This window comes from Glossina fuscipes, unplaced genomic scaffold (genome assembly GCF_014805625.2).
Source record: "Glossina fuscipes isolate IAEA_lab_2018 unplaced genomic scaffold, Yale_Gfus_2 2, whole genome shotgun sequence".
In the NCBI taxonomy this organism is placed as follows: domain Eukaryota; kingdom Metazoa; phylum Arthropoda; class Insecta; order Diptera; family Glossinidae; genus Glossina; species Glossina fuscipes.
Window position 1 is genome coordinate 5,007,558 of NW_023998416.1, and position 25,202 is coordinate 5,032,759.

General features: G+C 34.4%; 1 protein-coding gene across 1 annotated transcript in view; it reads right to left on the bottom strand.

The window, feature by feature from the left end:
* LOC119633189 (unconventional myosin ID) overlaps positions 1-25,202 on the bottom strand; it is a 38,616-nt gene that overhangs the window by 950 nt on the left and 12,464 nt on the right. Inside the window, exons 2-8 of the mRNA XM_038026572.1 lie at positions 13,900-14,202; positions 10,896-11,115; positions 2,958-3,183; positions 2,505-2,888; positions 2,356-2,435; positions 233-1,636; positions 10-167 (exon numbers count right to left, since the gene is read on the bottom strand). Coding sequence (XP_037882500.1) covers positions 10-167; positions 233-1,636; positions 2,356-2,435; positions 2,505-2,888; positions 2,958-3,183; positions 10,896-11,115; positions 13,900-14,202 — 2,775 coding nt within the window. The remainder of the gene's footprint in view (positions 1-9; positions 168-232; positions 1,637-2,355; positions 2,436-2,504; positions 2,889-2,957; positions 3,184-10,895; positions 11,116-13,899; positions 14,203-25,202) is intronic.

Sequence of the window (25,202 nt, forward strand, 5' to 3'; positions counted from 1 at the left end):
TAAACCTACTCGTGATATCTTTTGCACACAATCCCCACCAATTCACCGATACGATCTTCTTTTAGAGTGCCATTTTCCGCCTGTAAAGCAAACACCAAATCATTATTGGACGGACAATGAAACACAATTAATTGATCGCGTCCAGTGCTGATACTGATTGAAGTTAACTATGAAAAATCATTAAGATATCAGTGAAAAAAAAGTAAAGAATATATACGACGGAATTAATTACCTCTTTAATAGCTATGGATCGGTTCAAATTTTTAAATTTATTTTTAGCGCCATCTAATTTGTATATGACTCCATCGGTTATAATAAATGCGCGATCTGCTTGCTTGTTGTGCTTATTGAATTTTTTGGAGAACGATGAAAACAGGACGCTTCTAAAACCTTCGCCGGCTTCGCTATTCTTAAGGTTCTTAACGTTGGAGCTGTACGCCAAATATGCTGAATTCTCTTGTGAATTGGCCAAGTAATCGCCTAACCATTTTCTTTGCTGTCCCCAGTGGAGACGACGGCCTCTAATAGCTGTCGCTGCAATAATTTGCAAACGCAATTGCGGCCATTCAGAGCGAGGCCATTTACGTAATATCATGTATGAACGCCAGTTATTGTAAATGCGACGTAATCCTTGTTCAGCGGAGCGACCAGTCAACGGAGGCTTTGGCCACTGTATATGACGACCGTAATCTTTCATGTTGCGAGCCGAACGGAAATTTTGTGCCAATTGCTGAATATAAGCGCGCAGTGTATATTTTCTATAAGCGTGTATAATGAATAAAGCGGCTTTCATTTTTTTGTAATTTTGACGAGCTATCCAACCGCGTACTTGCTTCTGCAGTAAAGTAACAATATGCGGTATCATGGAGTTACGTTGTTCTTCTAACGCTAATAATGTATGCGGTGAACGTATAAAGATTTTTGTATGGCCGTACTTTACATCGTCACTGAAACCTTTTTCTTCGATTAATACCCTTACACCATCTCTTTCATTACCGGCACGAAAGTTGGGCCAAGTGTATTGGGAAATCATTTTATAGCGCAATAAAAACTTTTCATAGCGCTGGCGATGCACGAAGCCAGCACGGCGTACTCTCACATTTTCCAACAAACCCAAATAACGCACTTGATGCTCTACACGTTGATCGTCAAAGACACTTGAACTCTTCATATCATTCGGTTTAATACAACGCACATAGAACGGTTCCTTTTTCTGTAGCGTATTTACCAAGTCGATAATGGAACGCTGAAATAGACTGCCGGCACTTAGTGGCCGTTTCGTTGTCATTTTAATATCTTGGGCTCCCTCAGGCCACATTCCGCTCAAGTGCGTGTTGTTCGAGTGATGTAACAAACGTTTAAAATCTTGATACAACGTATCCTTATTCTTCTCCAAAAATCCGTTAATGTTGTAAATGACATCGCCTGCGTAATGAGTGATCCGAAAATCTTCGCGATGTTTTAATTCTTTGTCCATAGGGTTGAGTTGACGACTACTGTAATGAGCGTGATTATTCAGTTTTTTATCCATGGCTCCCAATAAAGTTTCATCAGTGACCTTGCCCACACTAAGACAAGCTTCATCCATAATGGCAATTATGCCTTTATGTGGTTGCTCTACTAAATCGCATATTATCTGGAAATAGGATTTTTTTTTTTTAGGTATCAAAAAGCCAAAGGTAATATGGGGAATGAAATGGTATATAGCAAAGAATGTAATGATAAAGAGGGTAAGTCATATATATCCTTCCGCCTTTTAAGGGGTTCCCTATTAGTGAAAATCGGGAACCCCCGATATCACGGAACAAAGATGAGGAAACGATGGGCTAGCAGTCGCACGACAAAATCTTGCTCTTCCCGCTTGCTTAGCCCTGGTCGAATCATAGATGCAATTTGTTATGGAGCAAAAAAAAAAACATGCTACTTACAAATAACTTTACACTCTTGTTCACCACTTTTTTTAAGATAAATGTCTAAATATTGTCTCAGGGGACTACCTAAAAAAAACCTTTCATTGTCGTGGTCAACAATTTACGCGCTATTCTTTTGAAGAGCCACGGTCTTACGTAACCAGCAGCTTCCCGCCTTTATTCAAGGGAAACTTTTTCGTTGTAGTGTTGTTCAGCACATGTTCGTTTTTCTTTCCAATGTCAACGACAGAGCGGTTATCCCTTTTCTTATCCCGGTCCCAAGTCCCATATTATTGCCGTTGGCTATCATCGATTTTCAATTTCAAGTCCATCCATACCAACTACTTGATCTATGTTCTCTTTGTTCGTCTATCATCCATGCCGAGTTTTTTTACCCTCGAGAAGTTTGTCAACCCTACAAGTCCATCTCTCATTTTGTACTCACTTTGTTATTAAAATAATCAATTTTTTGCCAAGCAATCCCTTCGCGATGGTACTCTTCTTGCTCTTGCTTTAGAACCAGTTCTGAAAAAAATATTGCAATTCATTAATGAGCGAAAATATCTTAATTGTTTGATTTGTTCCTCCTCTTACCGATAAATAGTTGCTGAAGTTTTTCGTTACAATAATTGATGCAAAACTGTTCGAAACTGTTTGAATCGAATATTTCAAAACCGTAAATATCCAATACACCAATTACTGTATTGAAGCGTGCCTGGGCTTTAGAACCACGAAATAGTATAGCCCGATTAATGTGAGAGATAATCCATGTGAAGAGGCGATCGTAAATGGCTTTAGCCAATGCATCTTTGCCGTATTCCGCTTGAGTGGCATTATGATACTTCTGCATAACGTTACCACCAGCGGCAATTACTCGCTCCGTTAAGGCCGTTGAGAGATCGTTCTCGGTGACTTCTAGAAGTTTGGCAGCCGATTTTAAATGAGACCTATTTGTGATCACCAAGTCATCCTCAATTGCTAAATCAAATTCAATCCAATTTCAATTTACTCGAATAATACCGAAAATATATATTCTTTAGAGCTTACTTTGAAATTCAATATTTCCTAAATGCAATATAGCCGCCACAATACGCCAAATGGTAGAAACTTCATCTGTAGCAAATCCCAGCGTTTTAAAGGCACTATTTGCTCCTTTGAAATCCGCCTTTTCCGTTAAAATATCCATACTTCCCTGATTCATGTAATAATACTTTGAAGGATCTCTAATGAGATCATATTGACCCAGTTCACTATCCGCAGCGCCGCGTAAAAGCTGTAAAAGATAAGCATAAACAAACGCACTATTAACGATGATGATGATGATGATGATGATGATGAGTCATATCACTGCTATCAATAATGCCTGCTTATGTTTCTTATGGATATTTAGAATTTCCGTTTTTAATTGCAACTAATTTAACGCAAATGCCTACAATTAAGTATTCGCTATGTAATGTATGTTAATACAAATCAAGAGATTCTCTTAGCTATAAATAAATGTTTTCGTCAAACATTTTTGCCTATGTAAAAAAGTGTCATGTCTGTTAACACAAAATGCACAAATGCACAGGTGCTCTTCGTATAACACGATATTTGCCAAACATGGTACAAAATTTGTGAATATTATAATGCAGTTTTGATATAATACAATTTGAAAAGATCGCCACGCATTCCGCTAGATTTGAACGATGAAAATTAATTTGCTGATCATCATTATTATTTCTTCCATATATTTATTATAATTTTAAACTAATGATATAAATTCTTAGCCCAAAAAAAAAAAGACATTGAGCACTAGCAACACAGGCTATCGGCACTAATTTATATCAATGTACATTAGACATTGAGCCTAGTAGTTTTAATAAAATAATATATTGAATTGATATTCTGTTCTGAAGCTGATTTTACAATGTCCAAAGGGTTAATCCTTCCAAATGCAATACTTCTAGCCGAGGAAAAGTTAAGGCAGTCACAGAGGATGGGCTTTGTAGTGAGAATTTGCCCACAACTGCAAATTGGGGAGGAGGACTTCTTCAATGTGGAGTTAATTGAGGGTTAATAAAAGAGTAGTGCTGTTGAGGATATTTTGAAATTCTTTCTGTAATTTTCTCTATATATATATATATGATTTTTGTCTTCCATCATAATGTTGAATATCATATTTTTATATCCTATATCCGTAGTGGTAAAATGATATATTAAGATTGTATGAATGTGTGCACAATACTAAGAAGGACTTGAGAAAGACCCATTTTTTGTTACACTAATCGTTTCAGAAATCATCCTTACAGCCGATCTAAGCTTGTCGGCCTGTCTGTCCGCCTGTCTTATTTTCTTGTATTCAACCTATAGACAGCTATTTTGGACATATTTTGATGAAATTTGGTATACCGACAATCTTTCTTCCAGAATCGAATCATATTGAAAATTACTCAGATCGGAGCATTTTTCCGATCATTTTCCAAACACCTTCTTGTTTTGAAAAGTCAATATATGTGTACCTGCAAGTGGGTATAGGGTATTTAATGGTAGGCATTGCGCCACTATACTGTTTCCATTTATAAAAACTTGGCTTGAATAAAATTTAAGCTAACATACAATGCTACACTTTAAGACTTTGCTTCGATACAACACAATACACGTTACATTTATTCATATTAGTTTAAGGTTTAAATTATATGAATCTAAAGTTTCGTGTAACAAGGTTTCGATAGAGTGCAGTATGAATTAACCGTGTGTTATACGAGGGCCACCTGCGCATATGTGCACGTACATATGTACGTCCATAAATGAATCTTTCTTTTTTATTGCATACGTTTATTAATGTAGAATTATTAAATGCATTTACTTCCTTTTAATAGTTACATCGAACAGAATTCATTACCGTTTTGGAAAGAAGCCAATGCGTGTTAGCGGAAACTCAATATGGTCAGTTAGACAGCAAACTAACAGTCATTTAAAACACGCGCGTTGTAATAAATTCACGCTATTGCACTAAGGTAAACATGTAAAGCTGTTATAAACAAACTATTATAGATATTCAAACATTTTATAATGTTTTTGCTCTTTTTTCTGTTGTTTTATATTTAAAATCTTCAAAACTAGTTAAGCAATTTGATATTTCTTCAAATTGCAATTCTCTTCTCGCTCTATCAGTATCAACTGCTCTCTTCCGTTTGATAAGAAAGATAACATTTCTTGCCCAAAATTTAGATTGGAAAAGAGATTCCCGGGCTAACATCTCTGAAATGAAAGACTTGCTTAAACGACTCAAAAGGACATTTATAGGTTTTTCTTCTTCTCAAATCTACTTTGTGTCCCTTTGCATAATCTTGGTCTTAAAAGTTAATTTCTGGATAGGACACTTCCCGCTTTCTAAAAGCAAGGTAAGGGCAATCCACTTACTTTCAGTTCTTGTCCGATAGCTTGGCGGGCAAGTTGTTTAAAAAAATTGGTCTTCAACAACCACTTAATATAATTTAATTCGTATATTTCAATGTGGTTTTCAATCAGAGCACTCAAGTGCTCATCAAATTTGTTTTCTATGCTGATCATAACGCTCTTATATGCATCGGTAAATTATCAAAGGCGAAATGTTCTCTCCATGTTCCAATTGCTTTTCGAAATGGAGAATTAAAATAAATGAGTCCATATTTCAAACTACATCCTTTCCTTTCTATAGATATCCTAAGAGAATTCCACGACTATATTTCTTAGTGCAACATCGATGAACACCTATTTTAATTAATTTATTTTAAAGCTGTAAATTCTTCTTAATAATAAACTTACATGTCAAGAACATTTGGAAAGTGCATGTAGGAAATTCTATTTTCCAATTTTACATCGTACAAATCTATATTAAATATAAACAATCAGACACACTATGTGGGCTATGGTCCACCATTAAATACCATAAACCACTCTATATTTATTCATATAACGATGTTTCAAAATGAAACGTTGTATGGTAAGCGATCGAAAAAGTGTTGCGATCCGAACCATTGTCAATAGTTTTCCTTCCTGGACCAAAACACGTCGATGTACCAAATTTCGCTGAAATACCTCAAAAGTAGCGGGCGGTATAATTAACACGTAAAGGACAGACGGACAGACAAGCTTTAGAAAGTGATTCTGAATCTATCGTTTTAATAATACACGTGAGTGTATCAACTTTAATCGAAGCGTCTCAAAAATTGTGATCTGTAGGTTGAACACAAGATGGACGGAGGGACGAAAAATGCTTTAAAATGCATATTAAGCGCCTTCAAGACCATTCAAGGGATAAGGAAACTTCAAAATTGTACACAAACTTCTCAAAAGATATCTTACATTCGAACTTCATAGACTTTCAAAATTAACTTATATTAAACAGCGCATTGACGGTTGAACTCTTTCCTCTCTCTCTCTCTATAATCCTCTAACTCTTTCATAACAAAAAGATGTGTAGTATCAAAGTTCATTCATCTTAGAAGTTTAGATTTAATCTATTTTATTTTTCCTGTTTCTTCTTCTTATGAATATGCTCCACTAACGACTATGTTATCTTTCTACTACAGTTTATTCTTTTCGAATTTAATTTTTATTACTTTTTCCTTTTTCTTTTTGTATATACAAGTATATGTATAAATATGTATGTGAAGCTGTCTCTAGCTTTATTTCAATCATTATTTGTCTTAATACAATTGTTGTTATTTCTAAAACACTAAATATATTCTGGTATTAAATAAATATCTTAACATAAGATCGCACATTATGTCAATTTTTTATGTTAACTAAAATTGTAAAACTTAATAGTACATAAATGTTGAGAAAACATTCTAAAAAGATTACATTTAAGAAATCTGTAATGTCTTAAGCAACTGACCTAAGTCGCTAGACAACTGTAGCAGACTAAAAGACAAAAAAAAAAAAAAGATTCCCTTTGGCAATTTTTTTTTTTTTTTTTTGGATTGAGGCAAAAGTAGGAGAATAACAATCTTTGAGAAGATTATTTTATGCTTGCTTACCTTAAAGTATTAGGAAAAAAACTTATTTTTGAAAGCTAGTAGAAAACGGCAAATCCTTGTTTAAATTATGTTGCTTGGAGACTTTAAAAATTGTGTTAGAAAAGTTTCCACGTTCAAATAATTCTACTCTCTCTTTTTTCTCGAAGTTCTCATGCTATAATCCGGCTGTTGAACACCGCTCAGCTTTTTGGAAAGATTTAGCCTCAATGCGTATACCAATATTCATTTTCAAAACTTTAATGATTTTTACAATACTAATTATACCGTCATTAAAATTGCACACAACAATGTCAGTCGCTCTGTCCAAGATATTTTGATTACGGAAAATTCCGAAATTTCAAAGAAAAATTTTTCCCATTTATTTTACAAGGGTTTACACGCATCTATTAAGCAAAAAACAAGTAAGAAAACTATATACTGCGCGGGAGCCGAGTCTCGCATATCCACCCCTATGTTTTTCGCATTCTAAATTTAAAGTTCATTTATGTGATACCGATATCAATGGTATTTGTAAGAAAAAATTAATGGCGGTATCTATCATATCGTTTTAGAATTAATCCATTTTTCATTTGAGGAGTGAACAAAACACTTTTAAACATTCGGTCTTGATCGCCTTATGATAAATAAGCATAAAACCTCAAAAAAGTGAAAAGAACAGAATTTAATCATTTGTAACTTTGTGTGGGCATGATTCTTGGAGGTTCTTCATTTTTACACGCAAAGAGTGGAGTGCGTCGTAAAGTAAATGTGGAAAATTTCAGGCTTCTAACTTTAATAATTTCCGAGTAATAAGCAGAAACCCAAAAATGTTTGTTAAAAAAAACTGATTTACGTTCAGTTTACGCACCTATGCGCGGTTTTGCTCTGATCAATTTGGCCCATTTTCAATACCAACCTGCGTGCAAAAATTTCCAACATTTCTACCAAATTTGAAGTCGATATTTTCATTTTTGCGAGCAGGAGAGTACCAACAACACACACCGCACAGCGCAAAGACGGACGGACATAGCTAAATCAACTCAGAATTTCAGGCTGACAAACAAAATGTGTATACTTTATAGGGTCTCTGAAGCTTCCTATTGTGTTTTATATATATGTCTTGGAGAAAAACAACATGAGTAGACTTCCATCGTACAGTGGTGGATAAAAGAAAACATATTGATTTTTTCCAATTTTGTCCAACAGGGAAGTAGACTTTTGCCCACCGCCTGCATTTAATGAAAATTTATTCGCTGTAACGTAAGCTGGTGATTGGAGGGCAGCATACGTTAAGAGATGACATCGAAAGTGAACATAATTTCTTTCAAGTCGCTTGTTTCTTTATAGGGTAAACACAAATGTGTTAGTGCAAATGCTTAGCTCAAATAACGAATTGGTCGCCTATGTATAATTTTCATGTTCATTGCGTAAACATAAGATTGGACATACAACACAAGAATGTATTGAGATTTTCTTTCGATATTAAATTTAGTAAGTAATTACTGCGGACTAAAGACACTGCCATAACGTTTCTATCAAATCAATATGAAGATGTACGAATGTGTGCAGAGCTTGCTATCCGATGTTTATACTGAAGGTGACTTTAGAGATTTTAGGTATTTCAGGTGGAAAGATGCAAAAACATGGACATAAAAACTGTGACAGCATAATATAATATAATAATAAAATTTTGGTGAAATCACCTTGAAATCGATGGGTTTCTCTCTACGTTTATATGCCAAATTAGGGGTCGATTTGTAGCATTGCGATTTGGTAGGCAGCCAAATCGATTTATTTTCGATTGCTTGCATTGTGTTTGTATGGTTTTGTTTCTCTTAACGTCTATACATATGTAAACATAAGCTTCTATGCAAAATAAATTATATACATGGGGAATACAGTCACAATTGAATAACATGCGAATTGAGCAAATATAAGAATCTTGTAATAACTCTTAAACAAAAATAATTTTATTATTATTATTATTATTATTTTAATTTTAGACTAATGAATTGAATTCTTAGACTAAAAAAAGAGACATTGAGCACTAGCAAAAAAATAATTTTAATTTAAGGTAAAGTTTAAAGTTTTATAAAACAAGTAAAACGATTGTTGTTGACTCATCATGGCTCATCAATAATTGCTCTGCATCACTTTGCTTAATATATTTATTCATATAACTAATAATTTCAAGATAAGATCTGATTTGAGACGTAGTCGTAGAAGTGGTTCGATTCAAATCAGTTTCGGGTACGAAATTTCATCGAGACATCTTATTAAGTGCGACTTATAGGTTGAACATAAGAGCAAAATAAGGACATTACGGATTTGGAACGCAATTCTGACTCGATCGGTATAGTAGAAGGTGGATCTATCATGTTAAGCCCTTGTGGACATTGAATACGTCTGCGCAAATTTAATATACTCCTGTACCGCAAGTGGTGTAAAGTATAAAATTCTAAATTAGAGGAGAAAAAGAACAAATCGAGCATAAAACCACAATCGCAATCAATGTGGATGTCCGAGCGAGAAGTTCACCACTGTATCGTGTCAAACGTAATAAAGTTGGGGAGGCTATGACAACAAACACCAAATAATCAATTTTGTTAGCGGGGCTTTGTTCAAGGCTTAAGGAGTTTTACTTTGATATTATATAAGACGAGTCCGATATACAGATTAAATTTCCTGTATGCGTTGAAGAGCTTCTGATAATCTTCATAGTGCTTGAATTTTAGGCAAAGAACATTCGGAAAGATTAAAACATATTCAATCTAATCTTTAATACTTAGCCGAGTCAATAAAAATGGAATAGGATGGTTCACTCCTAGCTTGGATCGACTATGTTAGAGCTATACATGCTTTCTTCTATTTTTTTATATTTGCTTCACAAAAGTTAATCTTAACGTTTAGCTTAAGATTTATTATTAGAAGTTTAGTCTATTCGAGCGTTATCTTATTGTCCCGGAATTGCATGTGTAAATTAATAAAGAAATGAAAATGACCGCCTAAAGTAACAATTGATGCTACAGGAAATTCCTCAAAAGGAATGGAATTTAATAGAACTTTTAACGATAGAGATAAGAGCTTATCCTTAAGTCCCTTAAGTGTGAAGCGAGTATGTATATAAGCGTCAAAACTAATCACCTAAGGGGAAAATAAAATCTAGATTTTATAGAAAAAATTATATTTTTATTGGGTTAATACACGCTTTGAACTTCTGCGAATTCATGGGAAAAAATTCGCTAAGTGTAGTTTTTTTCTTTAAAATTTCGAGATCTTTTCTAATCAGTCCAAGAAAAGTATTCATGTCAAAATGTTTAACTTCTCCAATAAACCACTCAACAAAAGTCTTCATTAACAGTTTATGTCCTTTTCAAAAACACTCATTTATCTTCAATGGAAACGACTGTTGAATAGATCTATCAGCGAGGAATTTAAAAGTATGTGATGAAGATTTTCATATCAATAATGAATTCATCTATGGAGTTATGCACTTTTTTTTGCACTTTTCTCTTTCATTTATGCAACAGGTGCAGTATAAATCGTTTGCTTTTGTTTTTGATAAATACGGGTATATTCATTTCATCAAAACATTTGCGACGACCAGAAAAAAGCTTCAAAACCTTCTTAAAGCAAAAATATGTTTGTTCAGCATGAAAATTTGAATCGATTTAAACACGTCCGTCCGTCCGTCTGTCCGGAGATACGAGCTTAAAAGACGGGATATCCTTCCGACTTTGATGACAACGTTTTAAAGGCAATATTGCGGGAAAATGCATGCCAATCAACAAGAGGTATAAAAAAGGCAAAAAGGTTGCATAACTCATAATCAATTGTTAAATTGATAGAATTTTGTTTTGTTTGTTTTTTGTTGTAGTAAAAGTAAAAGTTTATATTATGTCAAGGGTCGAAATGATTGAAATCACTTTTAATTTTAACGCTGCATAATTTTTGTTCATATATTACGGCGTTATCATCTAACACGTTACCTGATATTTACCTGATAGAAGCAATGGAAATTTCTTTCGCCCGCTTGTTGCTGAACTACACGTGATTTTTCCAGCAGATAATTTGTGATAATACCGCCAACGGGATCGCCTTTGAAATTGAATTCAATGTCCATGTATTTGCCGAAACGACTCGAATTATCATTGCGATTAGTTTTTGCATTACCGAACGTCTCCAAAATGGCGTTGCTTTGAATTAAAACGTTTTTTACTCTATTCAATAAAAAAAAGTGAGAAAATATTTGAAAAAATTGTTTTTTAAAATATTAATTTTATATTTTTAATCTAATTTGATGACATAAGCAAAGTTATTGCCAATAAGGCTTTGTTAGCACGCACTAATTAAACAATAAAATTTACAATCTTTGATCGAAAGAATTTAATCGGCAAATAAGTAAAAAAATTGATTGCGAAAACGGCTGTTCTAACTATAAAAAAAAAAAAAAAAAAAACAAAAAAAAAAGAAGTCAATGAATATAAAGATTTTTTTATGTTTTTTGCTTTATGGCTTGCTTTTGTCTTTTAATCTTCTGTGTTAATGTACATACTTAAGGTACGCTATTAACATTTGCCAGCTTATGGTTATGTGAAGCTCTGTGTTAGTTAGCTAGATAAGGGCTGGCTATAAAATAACGTTCTATAGGGAAAAGTTGGTAATGTCGTCATTCATTAAACCATTAAAGGCGTCGACATTTATACGAACGCATTTAAATTGCAAAAACCTTTATTTAGGTTGATGATGAGGTGTGGCCAGTTTAAAGGTTACAAAAAAATTTATAGATAGATTAAACAATTCAAGCAAAAATGTTAAAGTTTATAAGAAACGATAACATTTTTAAATTAATTGTCATGATTTCGGTAACTTTATCTACACACACACACACACACACACGTATGATTTAAGATTTAAGTAAATAAAAATGCTATAGTTAACCATGCTTCACTATTAAACACCCTACTCTACTTGACTTGCTACAATTATTCATCTAACGACCTTTCAAAGTAACGCGTTACATGGCAACTGGTCCAATACCAACTATTTTTAATAGATTGCGTCCTTGAAGCAAAACACGTCGGTTTACTAAATTTCATCAAAATATCTTAATAATTGCGACGTGTCGGTTGAACACAGGAGAACAAGACAGACGGACGGACAGACAGACAAGCTTAGAATCACTTTCTGTGTATATCGGTATAGTAAAGGATGAGTCCAACTCAAGTCCTTCTGGGTGTTTCACACACCCGCACAAGCTGAATATAGAAATAGGATATAATGATTTCATGATCTCATGATAAAGTGTGTAATGAACATGTACGGTAATGCTTCCGTTGAATTACTTATTATATGTACCGAACAGATCTAAGTTTCTTTTTGTCCACTGTTTTCAGAAACATGGCAGCTGCGATGCGTAGCAAATTCATTACATAATAGTAAAAAGTTTTATTGACACAAGAATTTCGGTTAGAAAATGAAAACTAATCATCATGAGTAGGGATATTATGTCATAAAAGCCAACTTTTTGTAAAAATATTTGCTTAACATGTTCGCGGACGTGAATGCTATAGCATTCATTTTCATAGTGATGCAAAATGACGTGAATGCTATAGCATTCAAATTTTAAAGCCAATTTTTCTTCATTTAATTTCATGTAACCTTAAGTTTTTGTAATTAATATACATTTCAAAGTAATGACCAATTGATTCATTCAGTACTTTCTTTTTTTTTTATTTTTACATTCAATCATAATGATGGACAGAAATATTTAGTTTTGTTATCACATATACATACCACGAGATTATGGATTTAATTTATCATTTTTTTTATATGCAGACGAACAAAGATCTAGTTTTGAAAAAAAAATGTAATGAAACTATAATAAACCTTTTTTTCTCATATATTCTATGAATGAATTCTATAGCATTCACGTCATCCTAGTTGAAAAATATGATCTTTATTGTCGTGGATGCTTTAACATTCATTTCATATAACAATTAAAATACGATGTTCTGACTACTCTTGTAATATATGTATAATCAGATTTTGGATATTACAAATAGTTTCAAAAATAATTGCCTGTCTATTTTTGCAGCTCCCTGGAATTTTTAATGTCCGCGAACGTGTTAAATTTAAATCATGGAATACTAAGAAGATTTAACCTCGAAAGGCCTCAAATCCGGCTTGGGTCCATTAATCTTAATCAGCATAACTCGAATTTTTAAGCAGATTACGTAGCCAGCTGCACAACTACATAAACTTTTTACAAAGTTTTAGACTCCATTAGATAGGTCTGAGCCTGAAGCTTGAAGGGCGGCTATTCAACCGCGGCTAATTAAGAAGAGTTGCTGTTTTGCAAAAATCGCGATCAATTCAGATTACGATTCTAAAACGGTCGGTATAATAAAAGGTGGGTCTATCTTAACCTGTCCTGAGTGTTATATACGACCGCTCTAACTTCATATGCCCTGTGCCACAAGTAGGGTATAAAAAAGAAAAAAATTTGTTATGAAGAAAATAGCCCGACTGGACAATACGTTCTTACGATGTTTAAATTAAGACGATACTGCTGCGAATTCCTGACACTTTTAACATTCAACTTCTCTAGCAATCACTTGTTCTCAGAGCTCAAAAAATATATTTTTGAGATTTTTGCGGCCACTGATAAACATGTTGAAAGGCTTCCAGGAAATCACTTAACAGAGGATTGAGTAACAGTTTTGGAAAAGCACTGAAAAATTATACTTGCTTAAGAGAAGAGTACAGTTATAGCATAAAAACACTTTCTATGAACTCATAAGCTGGCTTCATTTTTGTTACGGAAGCCTTTTAACTACTTTAATATACGCGTCAAGTTACGTTTCAAGTATTTAAGAGGCGCACTGCTCAAAGGAATACATTTGGTTAACACAACCATATTAAGCTTTTGAGTGAATAATAAAACTCGTCGACTGGGTTCAGATATTCCTATAAAAGTAGAGCGTGTCTAGCGTTTTACTCACCGTTCAATTTCGTTTTGTCCTCCAACATTCGTAACGGCCGCTATATACTTCATAATGATTTTGGATGCTTCGGTTTTACCAGCACCAGACTCTCCGGATATTAATATGCAGGTGTCTTGACGGCGTTCTCTCGGTATTCGGTACGCGGCATCCGCGATCGCAAATATATGCGGCGAATTTTCGAATAATTGTCGGCCCTTATATGCTCTTATCGTGTCTGGATTATAACAATTTATTTGTCGGTAAGGATTCACTGAAATGCACACTTCCCCTATGTATGTGTAGATAGAACCCGTTTGAAAACTGGAAGTAAGTAAAAGAAATAATTCATTTTTGAGATCAAAGAAAGAGAATATAAAACGAAAGAACAATTATTAATAGCTTAAGTTCAAAGGATTTAGCCATTCATTAATCAAAGGCTTGAAAGCATTTCTGAAAGTTGAATGCCTTCAAACATTTTCAATAGCGTTAAATGTCGAAGAAAAGATCGCATTTAGTTTTCAGTGCTACGATAAATGTATTTATTTGCTTTCAAACTCAGCATTATGGGGCCATTATTCTACTAGAATATTATATTGCCGCTAATCAAGAATAATTTAATACATTTCTGCTCTAATCATATTTCTATTACTGAACAATTTGAGAAGTATATCTTGTCCTACGGAGTGAATTTTGATCGTCGCTTAAAGCTAATAAGCCTATAATTATAGGCAATTTTGTTAATTACTAGTGTACAAATAGATCAATCAGGACCATGTACTTAATTTTTTAAATTAATATGTACAACTGAAAATTCAATTCAGACCCGGAATGTTAAGCTGAAGAAGATGAAGAAGTTGCACTCTGACAGATGTGAAAGGATAAATTTCATAAGCCCTTTAATTTACATAATTGGTGAAAGGATCATTTCTCTTGTCTACAACATCCACCGAACCATAATCCACCAAATTACAGCGAAAGGCTTTTAAATAGTTTAAAAAATTTTAAATCTGACACTATTGCAGACCGTGTTGTTGTATCCTACTTCACAACTTGCACACAGTGCAGCGTTTGTCCACAGTACGTCTAGGCAAATTTTGGATCAGTTCACAGGTCATAATATGTGAGATATTTTGATAAATTTGAATTGATTCGCTAAAGAGTTTTGTCCCAAGGACGAGCCCTGCATCTGCCCCGTGGCTGCTTAACAAAAAAACTATTCCTGATGATATGGATTTTCCATTTATAAAAAATTGCATTAAACCAGTGTGATCAATAAAGAGGATTGAATCGGCATAATATCAATTTTCCATTTAGTAACTACTGTAATTTCGCTATTATATCCGCCACTGAAGGCTGAAGGTTATACTCATTTTTTTTTTTATAAGGCATGTAACACCCAAAAGGAACCTTCAGAGACTCTAGGAATTATATATATTTTTGATCAGCGTGAAATTCTGAATTGATTAAGCCATGTCTGTCCGTCTGTCCGTCTAATAATGTTTTCCTCACCTTACCATAACTTTTTTACTTATTACCTTTTCAGATAGATTATAAACTAAATATGTAATAAAAATACTTCTCCATGAAAATCGATGAAGAATTGGATTTGGTTGTACGAAATGAATGCATTCTTGCAAAATATCAGATCACTCAAAAAATATTTCATTCATATGATTATTAGGTAATACCAACCTTCAAACGGAATGTACCAAAAATTTCATGATATTCCAGGCGTTACTTTATAAACAGCAAGCATTTTGGGGAACCGAGATTTGTTTTCCATTTTTAGAAAAACAATAATAGCACACGTTTCGTTTGAAGGTTGGTGCTATCTAAAAAATCATATAGATTCCTCAATAGTGACGACATTTATATGTCATTCTAAGAACTCATTATTGAATGATGTCATTCAGCAGTAATGATGAAATTTAGTTCCAAATGTTAATCTCAATGAAAAATTCACTTTGATAAACTTGGACCATATTGTTCTATTTCTCTTGGATCTCTTTTCATATAAAGGTTCTTATATAAAGTATCGCTTTCTATGACTATAAAGTCTAATTATTGATATTTTATAAATAAAAAGGGGTGATACGCTACGCATTAGTCAAGTCACAGAGAAAGTAGAATCAGTAGGAAAATCGTATCGAAATGGTAAACGAAACCATGAAATTTTACCTTATTAAGCCTTAAGCATGAAGTTTAAGATAAACCTAAAGGAATGAAATAACTTATCAGAATGTAATTTATTTTTTATTACGTTCAGGAGGAGCGATTAAGAGAGATCAAAAACTTGGCGATATGAAATCTGTGACTAGTGCTTGAATTTGTGAACAGAGTTTTATTTAATTGTTTTTTTTCTTTTTATTATGCCCTTGTTTAAGTTTATGACATACATTTGCAATTTTCATTTTTTTTTTTTTTTTTTTTTTTTAAATATTAATATTATTAATAAATATAAAACAAACAAAAAAAAAATATATATATATATATATGTCTAAATTAAACAACTTGTATCCATATTAAACAACTTGATCTCTTGGCTTTTTTTGAAATATTGTTGACTGCAACGTCGAAAACCGTAATTTTCGCATCGTATTGAAATTTTTCATTTTCGCTTGAATTGATTGACAGTGTACGTTCCCCTTTGCACTTGTCAAATCCCCCCTTTGCTTTAATTAGCCATTCGTACTTGTAGTTTACAACAAATTTTAAGAGAAGTTTACCCTAAGAATAAACGGTTTCACTTGAGGTATGCAAAACAGCTAATACGTCATTTGTTCGCGTTCGAGTCCGAGGCAATAAAACTTTCATTTACTTACATTATATACTAAATTTAAAATTTCATTATGCATAAACCATATTTTTTTTAAACATAAACCATATTTTTGGAGAGAAAATTTATTTGCGACTTCAAATAGTTTTTCAAAATTTGTATATAAAATAAACAATTGTTTTAAAAAGTCTACAATTTTTTGAAAAAAAGAACAATTATTTGATTTTGTGTCAAATACAAAAAATTAAATAAAATTGTGAAGCAATCTACTAAGTAGACGTTAATAGAATTGACAATGCAAGAGGAAATATCAATTTATGTGAGCATTAAACATCTTTGCACATTTCCACTGATGATTGTTGAGGTCATGTTGCATAAATCGAACCCAAGCACAGATTTCATACAGCAAAACAAAGTTATTCTCTCCCCCTTTTTTGAAGCAAACTTCCCTTTGCATGAACACCGACATTACATGGCAAATGCCTCATGTAAACAGACAAAAAGCCGCATTTGCCACAATGTTACACGTAAGCTCAAGCACATATAATAGAGAGGCATAATAACACAATACGTTACATCAAACATCCATCACCTATAGAAGATAATCAGGCAATTTAAACGTCTGACCGGAATAGCCAAGGAATGACTCTTCTCGCGTGACTTACATTCTGTATAAGTTGAATGACAGATACATGTGCAGCGAAGCTAGTGGGAAAAATTCAAACAAACCAACGATTTTACCTCCTTTGCGTCTTTGTGGGGGAGCTTGTGAAAGAACTCTTATATCAAATAGGGAAGCGGACAAAGTGATTTCCTAATGAACAAGAGCACAGAAGACTTGATTATGCTCAATCGGTTATGGATGAGCAAAAAACTCGGAAAGGGATGATTTATTGGACACATGGTCTCTATGTTTAGTGCCCGCACCTGCTGTGATTGCTTAATCAGACGAGGCCTAGAAGCCAATTGGGTAATTTATTTGTAAGACAATTCCTTAACAGAGTCGAGCACCAGATCTTCCACCCCAGACACTCCGGGAATTGGGGCTCACAAGCTGCTTCCACCGAAGTATATTGCAGCGTTACCATTGCTGCTTAGTAATGTGAAAAAAAGCGCATGTGGAGTTGGAGTGTGTGGGTAACTTGATCTTCGTGGACCCCGTAGTTTTATGCTGTAATGCTTTGGGGTTATCGGCGCGATGTCGTTACAGACGTACTCTTGCTTTTAGTTTATCCATACTTCCTGGACTCCATCCGGCTAACAGCCCCTTGGATTTGTAACGTACAAGGACTAGATTCAATTCAGCATACACGAGGCACCAGTTTACACTATGAACTTCTCTGATCCTTCAATAACACAGAAGCACGTTAATTAAATTTTGGACCTCAATTATAGCTGAATTCTTAACAGAGATGCCTGTAGGCAGACGACTTCTGACAATGTCGATGACTTCTCCAAGGTGAGGTTTCCTTACTTATTGGGCAGTCGTTTAATAGTCAATGAGGCTTTTGTCTACTGCGAATAACTGCAGACCGAATATTCAACTTTCGAGTGGCTGTTCCCTGATTAGCTTCCACTAAAAAGTACGTGGACCAAGAAGACTGTGGCTACTATGTTCCGGAATAAAGAAGTAATCATATACATAATGAAATGTTGAAAATACAATTGATTAGCGTAATGTAATTTTAAATAAAGAAAGCTTTTCTTTATTGTCATATAAACGAAATTTGAGAAAATAGAGCTGTTTGACCAGCAAACGCTAAAAGGCAACACTCACTTGCATCCGTTAGGCAAGTTAAATTTGAAAACCAGCTAAGAAATCTTGGACTCAGAATGGAGCATTCTGATTAGCGCAATGCAAGGCGTGAGACATGTCGCCTACCATCGAGCCTATATCTTTCCCTTTTTGGGCAGATTCCGAATTAAACATATCTGCCAGCGTTTGTCGATTCCTGCAAAGCAAACGATCGAGCGGAGCGGTAAACGTATACTTGATTGCGGACGCAAGTTAGATGAGCCTTTAAACTTAATATTTGGCGTCGCCAGTGCTTTGCTATATATATTAAAGAAAGTGGAACAACGTAAGAATATGCTATATATCGCACTACATCGATCAAAAATCATAGACAAATGTTTTTTCCTGATATCATAAACAATGTAATAGTGTTAGTCAACATAAGAAGGATTGTGGGTACAGCAAATGAAAAAAAGGAATGATATCTTCGGATATTTACACTCTATCGCGATGATACTTGGAATATCGAAGCAACATCGAGCAGGAAAGAATCTTACATGTATACAACAAGTTTATGTAAATAACTTATTAGGGTAAGAGTTTAGTACTAAGCATCCTACTAAGCAAAGAAAGGGCGAAGAAAATGATGACCAAAACGCAAAAGTTCTAATGCGTTGTATAAACGAAAGGTAAAATGTCGATTTTGGCTAAAGTAAAAAAAACTATAGGTTGAAAATTGATTAACTTTTGTCGAATTGAGAATATATTTATATAAATAATGTAATGTAATGTCTTAGATATGCTATGATTTATATAGAGCTCTACGGATTGAAATGTTACAGTCAATTGATGATAATTGCCTTTCAAAGAATAACAACAGTGCCCAGTTAGTTAGTTAGTTAGGTATGGGACGCACTTTAATTTAATGGTTTATGTACAAGCAACCGCCTGTAAGCACTTGAATGCACAGTAGTTATTTATTTATTTAAGTGGCGCCAACAGCTTTGCTTGTTTTGTTGTCATACGTACATGAACTTGTAGCACAATATAAGCACAAACATAATAATATGCTCGTTCAAACACTCTGTAATACAATAATGGTGAGTGTCTGTATAACGACACATAAGACACATCTCATATGGAGAGCATGGATATTTATTTATTATGGCCAGTGAACGAGTGATTCTTTATTAATCCCACAAACGCTATATTTTATCAGATACTCATCCTTAAGACTCATCGTCAACGTAATGAAATTTACAAAAACAAAGTAATCCATAATATAACTTTTCAGTTTATCCCTCGATGAAGTGTATTCTTATATGAGGACTAGGGTAAAAAACTGATAGACACGAACAAAAAAAATGAATTTTCAATATATCAGTTACGTAGGTTCATTACTTTGATTAGTCCGCAAAATATTTGATTATTATTTGATCTCAAATGTCTCAAGCATTTTACATAAATATGAAGATTGCGTTGCTAAAGATCCAATTATACCTAGATTACTGAAAATAGCTCATACTTAGTCTACGGGGATAGGTATCGTAAATATGAAATTACAGTTAAAATAGCATATCCAGTAGAAACGCTTTCCAACTTTAGGTTTTATATGAATGGGTCGCATGTTGTTTACTAAGCATTTCGGCTTTTCGTTTTTTTTTTGAGGTTATGTTGGCTTTTCGAAAACTGTGAGTCTATGTTTATTTAGTTCAACTTTCAATCATCCGCCCAATTCCACTTCTGTGGGGAGATAAGGGGAGATGTTCAGCTCAATCCCATATTAAGAAAAGAGCGAACTGTTCAAAAAATATTTTTGCATTCAACAATGCAGAATACGGTTGGATTAAATTTGTTGTTTATTTATTATGAGATGGGCAGAGGAATTTAATAACTAACATATCCGCAAGTGTCTTCACACTGCGCGTGCTTGTCCTATTTAGAAATATTCTATCCTTGTCTGGGTTTCTTAGTATCAATGCCACATTGATCGAGTAGAGTCTGTTTAGAGAAGTTTCCTCTGTTTGCTTTACGCCATGTGGTTGGTCCCACTAAAATTCTTCCACCATATGATAGGAAATCGGAAACAATCGGCGCATTTTTATGGTTACGTTGATTGGGGGCGGGGTTTCCTCTTCTTACCTATTGAACGTAGTCGACGTCAACGTTTCTGGTCGGTTTTCACGACGCTATATTCTCCTGGGACTCTCCCATTGCCGCACTAGTTATGTACTATTTAGGCCGTTAAGCATGCTGTGTGGCTTTTATAACAGGAATTTTTTTACGGCTTTGATCAGTTTAGTGAGTCTATTAACGCAATTAAAAATAAACTCTTATTACAATCCTTTTAGTTGGAAATTGAAGGAAGCGTTAAACGCGTTGAAAATAAAGACGTTAGGTATGGTGAGAAAGACGACTGCTGGTAGGTGGTTTCATAGGAGGGCAGTAGGGTCAGAGAACGAAGATTCGTAGTAGTGTGTTTTGTGCGGTATGTGGTAAATTCAGAACGGGTGGTTAAATGATTTAATTCCCTTTCACTCTCGAGAACGAAACAGCCCACATTAGGCCTTTGCTCAAGAGTATCCAGAGTTTTGGATACACTTTCGTCACCCATCAGTATCTAGAGACTTCTATCCCTATTTATGTGATTGAGGATCGCCAAGTAAAGTTTGGGCGCTCCCGCCAAACACATACGACTTACATTCTAATTTTGGCCACATATAGGTGGTGTTAATTTGTACGAACATCGACTACAGCGCACTATTGTTTGCATCGTTTTAAAAAGCCTAAGCCCATGGCTGCTTCTTTCGACAACTTTGAATACATGCTCTCTCCAAAAAAAACATCGTTCTCAATTCTCATGCTCAATGGTTGACGATTTTTCTGCATTGACTCCACCAAAAGGGAGAGGTTGTCCAATTTGATAACAAGAGATTGACTGTGTGTCCGCTACACTCAATTTCGCAAGAGAGAAAACATTTTTGCTCACTTTTCAAAGCAGACATTGGTGCGTAGGTGGGCGCAAACATAAAGACTAAAATGTGAAAGCGAATCCGCCTGCAAATAAGACAACAGTAGATAATAGACTCGGCTTACGGGCAATAAGAAAGGTTTTGGAAGTATCTCTTAGAGTTTAAAGGATCAATGTAAAAATGAGCCAAGTTAACCAATTGATACTCCCCCATCTAACAATCATATTTTATGCATTGTTTTGAAATGGTATCAAAAATTCACCATAAAATGAATACAAGGCTTGGTTTAATTTCGAAAAGTCAACGAGACCAGTACGAGTACACAAGCACAGCAAACAATTATATTTATTATGCAAGAAACGACAATTTATCATAATAGCTCGTGCGTTCGACACTTTGAAATTAATTGAAAACAAGTAAGAACATTGTAGTTGGAGAAGGCTGACCATTCAATAGCCTACACAAGATGGTCTAACGCAATTCTTATTCTTTTATTCTAGAACACAAAAATTATATCTTGTTTCTATATAAAGGCAAATTTTTCAAGTGCGTATTTATGGGAAGGCCGAGCTAAAACGCAGCCGAACGTAGTAGAGCAGGACCGAAAAATAGATGTAGATGGTCCAAATTTTGTAGCGTTCATTTTTGGGTGAAATTACTACAATATTATGGGTCAATTGTTGTGAAAATGCTTATTAGGGTAGAACCCAAAATATAGGCCGAGAAAGACCAAATTTTGATACAGTTAATTTTTTTATGATAAATTACTACTATGATATATTTCTGTTCATGAAGCGTTGAAAATGATACCTTTTTGTCGTGTGAGCTTTAGTTTCCGCTATATAAGAAGGCGTTCGAAAATTGCCCCAGCTGGTCTAAAGTTTTCATACCCAAATGATTTCAACGCCCAAATACTACTACTTAGCCACTTTTGCTGGCTGGAAATTTTGAAAATTGCAATTTTTTCCATATAACGGGGAGTGGTCGAAAAAGTATATCGATCCGAACCATTTTCAATAGCATTCGTCCTTATGTCAAAACAAGTCAAAGTGCCCAATTTCATTAAAATATCTTAAAATTGCGACCTGTAGGGTGAAATTTACATGGACAGACATCAGGCGGACCGGCAGGCAGCCAGGCTTAAATTAATTCGGATTATGACTCTGAACCGATCGGTACAATAAAAGATGGGGTCCACCTTAAGCTCTTCTACGTGTTACGTACGACCGCACTAAGTTAATATATCCTGTACCACAAGTTGTGTAGGGTATAAAGAAATTTGAACAGCAAAGCAATAAAAATAGCTTCGCGAATATGCTTCGAAGACTCATTAACAAAATAATAATTTAACATATTCCCTCCCTTTCTTGTATTGTTGGCGAATTAACAAAATGCAAAAAATTAAAAAATAGCAGGCATATGCCAACGACGGAAAACGTTTATCATGATTAGTTTTCAAATATGAAAGTTTCGCAATTTCAAAATACAATGAATAATGAAAAATTGTCAACTGATAACGAACGGCCAGCAATAGATAAAAGAAATATATAGATTACATATAAGCAATCGATAACGATAACAAGTTAAAAAGTTATGTACATATACATATATATATTTATATATATATACATCATAGCACGCGTGTAAAAGCGATTTCGACACGTCTGTTGGCTAACCGGCAGTGATTTTCTCTAGAATTTTCATACATTTCGAACGAACTATATATAAAAATTTTATTAAATTTTATATGCAAGTATAAGACACACCCATTTCTAATCTCATTCAAGCGACAAATACTAAATTCACGATTTTTAAGATAACATAGCTGAATATTGTCCCAAGCTATACGCCCTTATTTGCAAACAAGAAATGCATTGTAAAGATCCGTTACATGCATGTTCACAATAGAGAAAAATTTACGCGTATAACTCAAACTAGATATTGTTAAGTATATCGGAACAAATATTAATCTACGAGCTGGATTATCTTGCAATTTGGTAGCAATAATAGCCGATTGTAAACGACATAACCGTAAGGCATAATATCGATCAGGACTATATGCAGGCCTCTTCTGTCTATCCAAGCTTTACAAAGGAAATAAGAAAAAGTAGAATTTTAAAATGAAAAAAATACAAATTCCTCTCCTTTCAAGTAAAATTTGTGATCTATAATGCAACACATTAAATAAAACTCATAATTTTTAAAGAAAAAGCAGTAGTTTTTAACTACATCGATACTACTTCCTTTATATCGTTACAATCGTCGGATGTACGCTTGCTGAACCAAAAAACCAAGTAAAAAAATTATAATTCGGCAAAGTCAACTTTTACCTACATTGCCATACCTAATACGATTCTTCATTTATTTTCGTAAGAAAATACCAAAAATTATACGTGGTATTCATGTAAAAGCTTAATTTTCATTGGAACTCTTATATAGCGCAGGAGGACACAAAATATCGACCTACGTGGTCAAAATTTGTGGCGATTACTTTTCATCTCAAACTGCTATTATATAAGCCAATGTTCGCCCGATCTATTAAGACTTAGACCTTTTAAAGGCTGACTTTTCCTGAAAATGCTGGTAGGAAAGGAGTTCAAAATATTTGTATGTCCGATGCAAAATTTTTTTCAAAATAACGTGTTAACCCTATCCAATTTCAATAGATTTTGCCCTTGAGCCGAAACACGTCCAATGTACCAAACCAAAAAAAAAACATGGCCGGACGGACGTACAGACAAGGCAAGAAAATGATTTTGGATCCATCACTATAATAAACCGTTGATCCTTTCGAAAACTTCCTATGGGTTACATATATCCACACCAACTTTATGCATCTTGTACCAGAAGTGTTATAGGGTAACAAACATTAAACTTGTGCTTCTCGAAATGAGATTTTACATAAAGGCATACGACATAACTAATGATTAGTGCCATGTAGTACTCATGAAGCAAACCTCGCATGCCCTGCGGAAATAGTTAATGAACTCGAACCTCAGTCATATGAACATCGATACCTTCTACGCTTTTTTGTTAGGAAAACCAGCATTAAATGCCTTGCCCCTTCCTACAGTTGTTCATATAAGGATCCGGTCCGAACCATTTTCAATAACGTTCCTCTTTAAGCCAGTGTACCAAGTTCTATCGAAATATCTCAAAATTTGTGGCCTGTAGATTTTAGCACGAAAGAACAAGACGGACGGACGGACAAGTTCAGGACGATTCAGAATCACTTTTTGAATCTTTCTTTCGATATCATAAAACTTGGTACTAACTCAAATACTTCTGGTTGCCTGCACCAGCATAAATTTAACATATCCTTGTAGCGCAAGTCGTATGGAGTATAAAAATCGTCAATGCTCAAATTTGTTTTTTTTTAAACAACTACGAGGTTTGGCTTAAGTGTTTTGTTAATCAGAATCGACTAAATAGTTTTCCCTACCATCGTCAAACTCATTTTTTTTTTTGCAAATTGTCTGTAGTTCTATAACGCCAGGTTAAATTCAATCATCCTACACGATAAATTGATAGTTCACGGTCGACCAGGGTAGGGACAACAGATTGTAGCAGGGGTTTAACGTGGGTTCCTGCCATGATGGCTTCACCCCACGGTGGACCAAGCCACTTTAAGCGTAATATACGCCCCCTGACGAGTTAGACAATCCCCACAGAGAAGGGGCCTAAGCAGCACCAGAGTCCAGAACAGTTTATTGCGTATGGATCAACAAACCCCACTCTGGTCAGTGGTGAGGCCTAGCTGCACTCGATTGTGGGTAGGGGCAACAGTGGAGCCATCTAGAAAACTCCTGTTCTTGTGAAAGAAATTAGGATGAAGGAA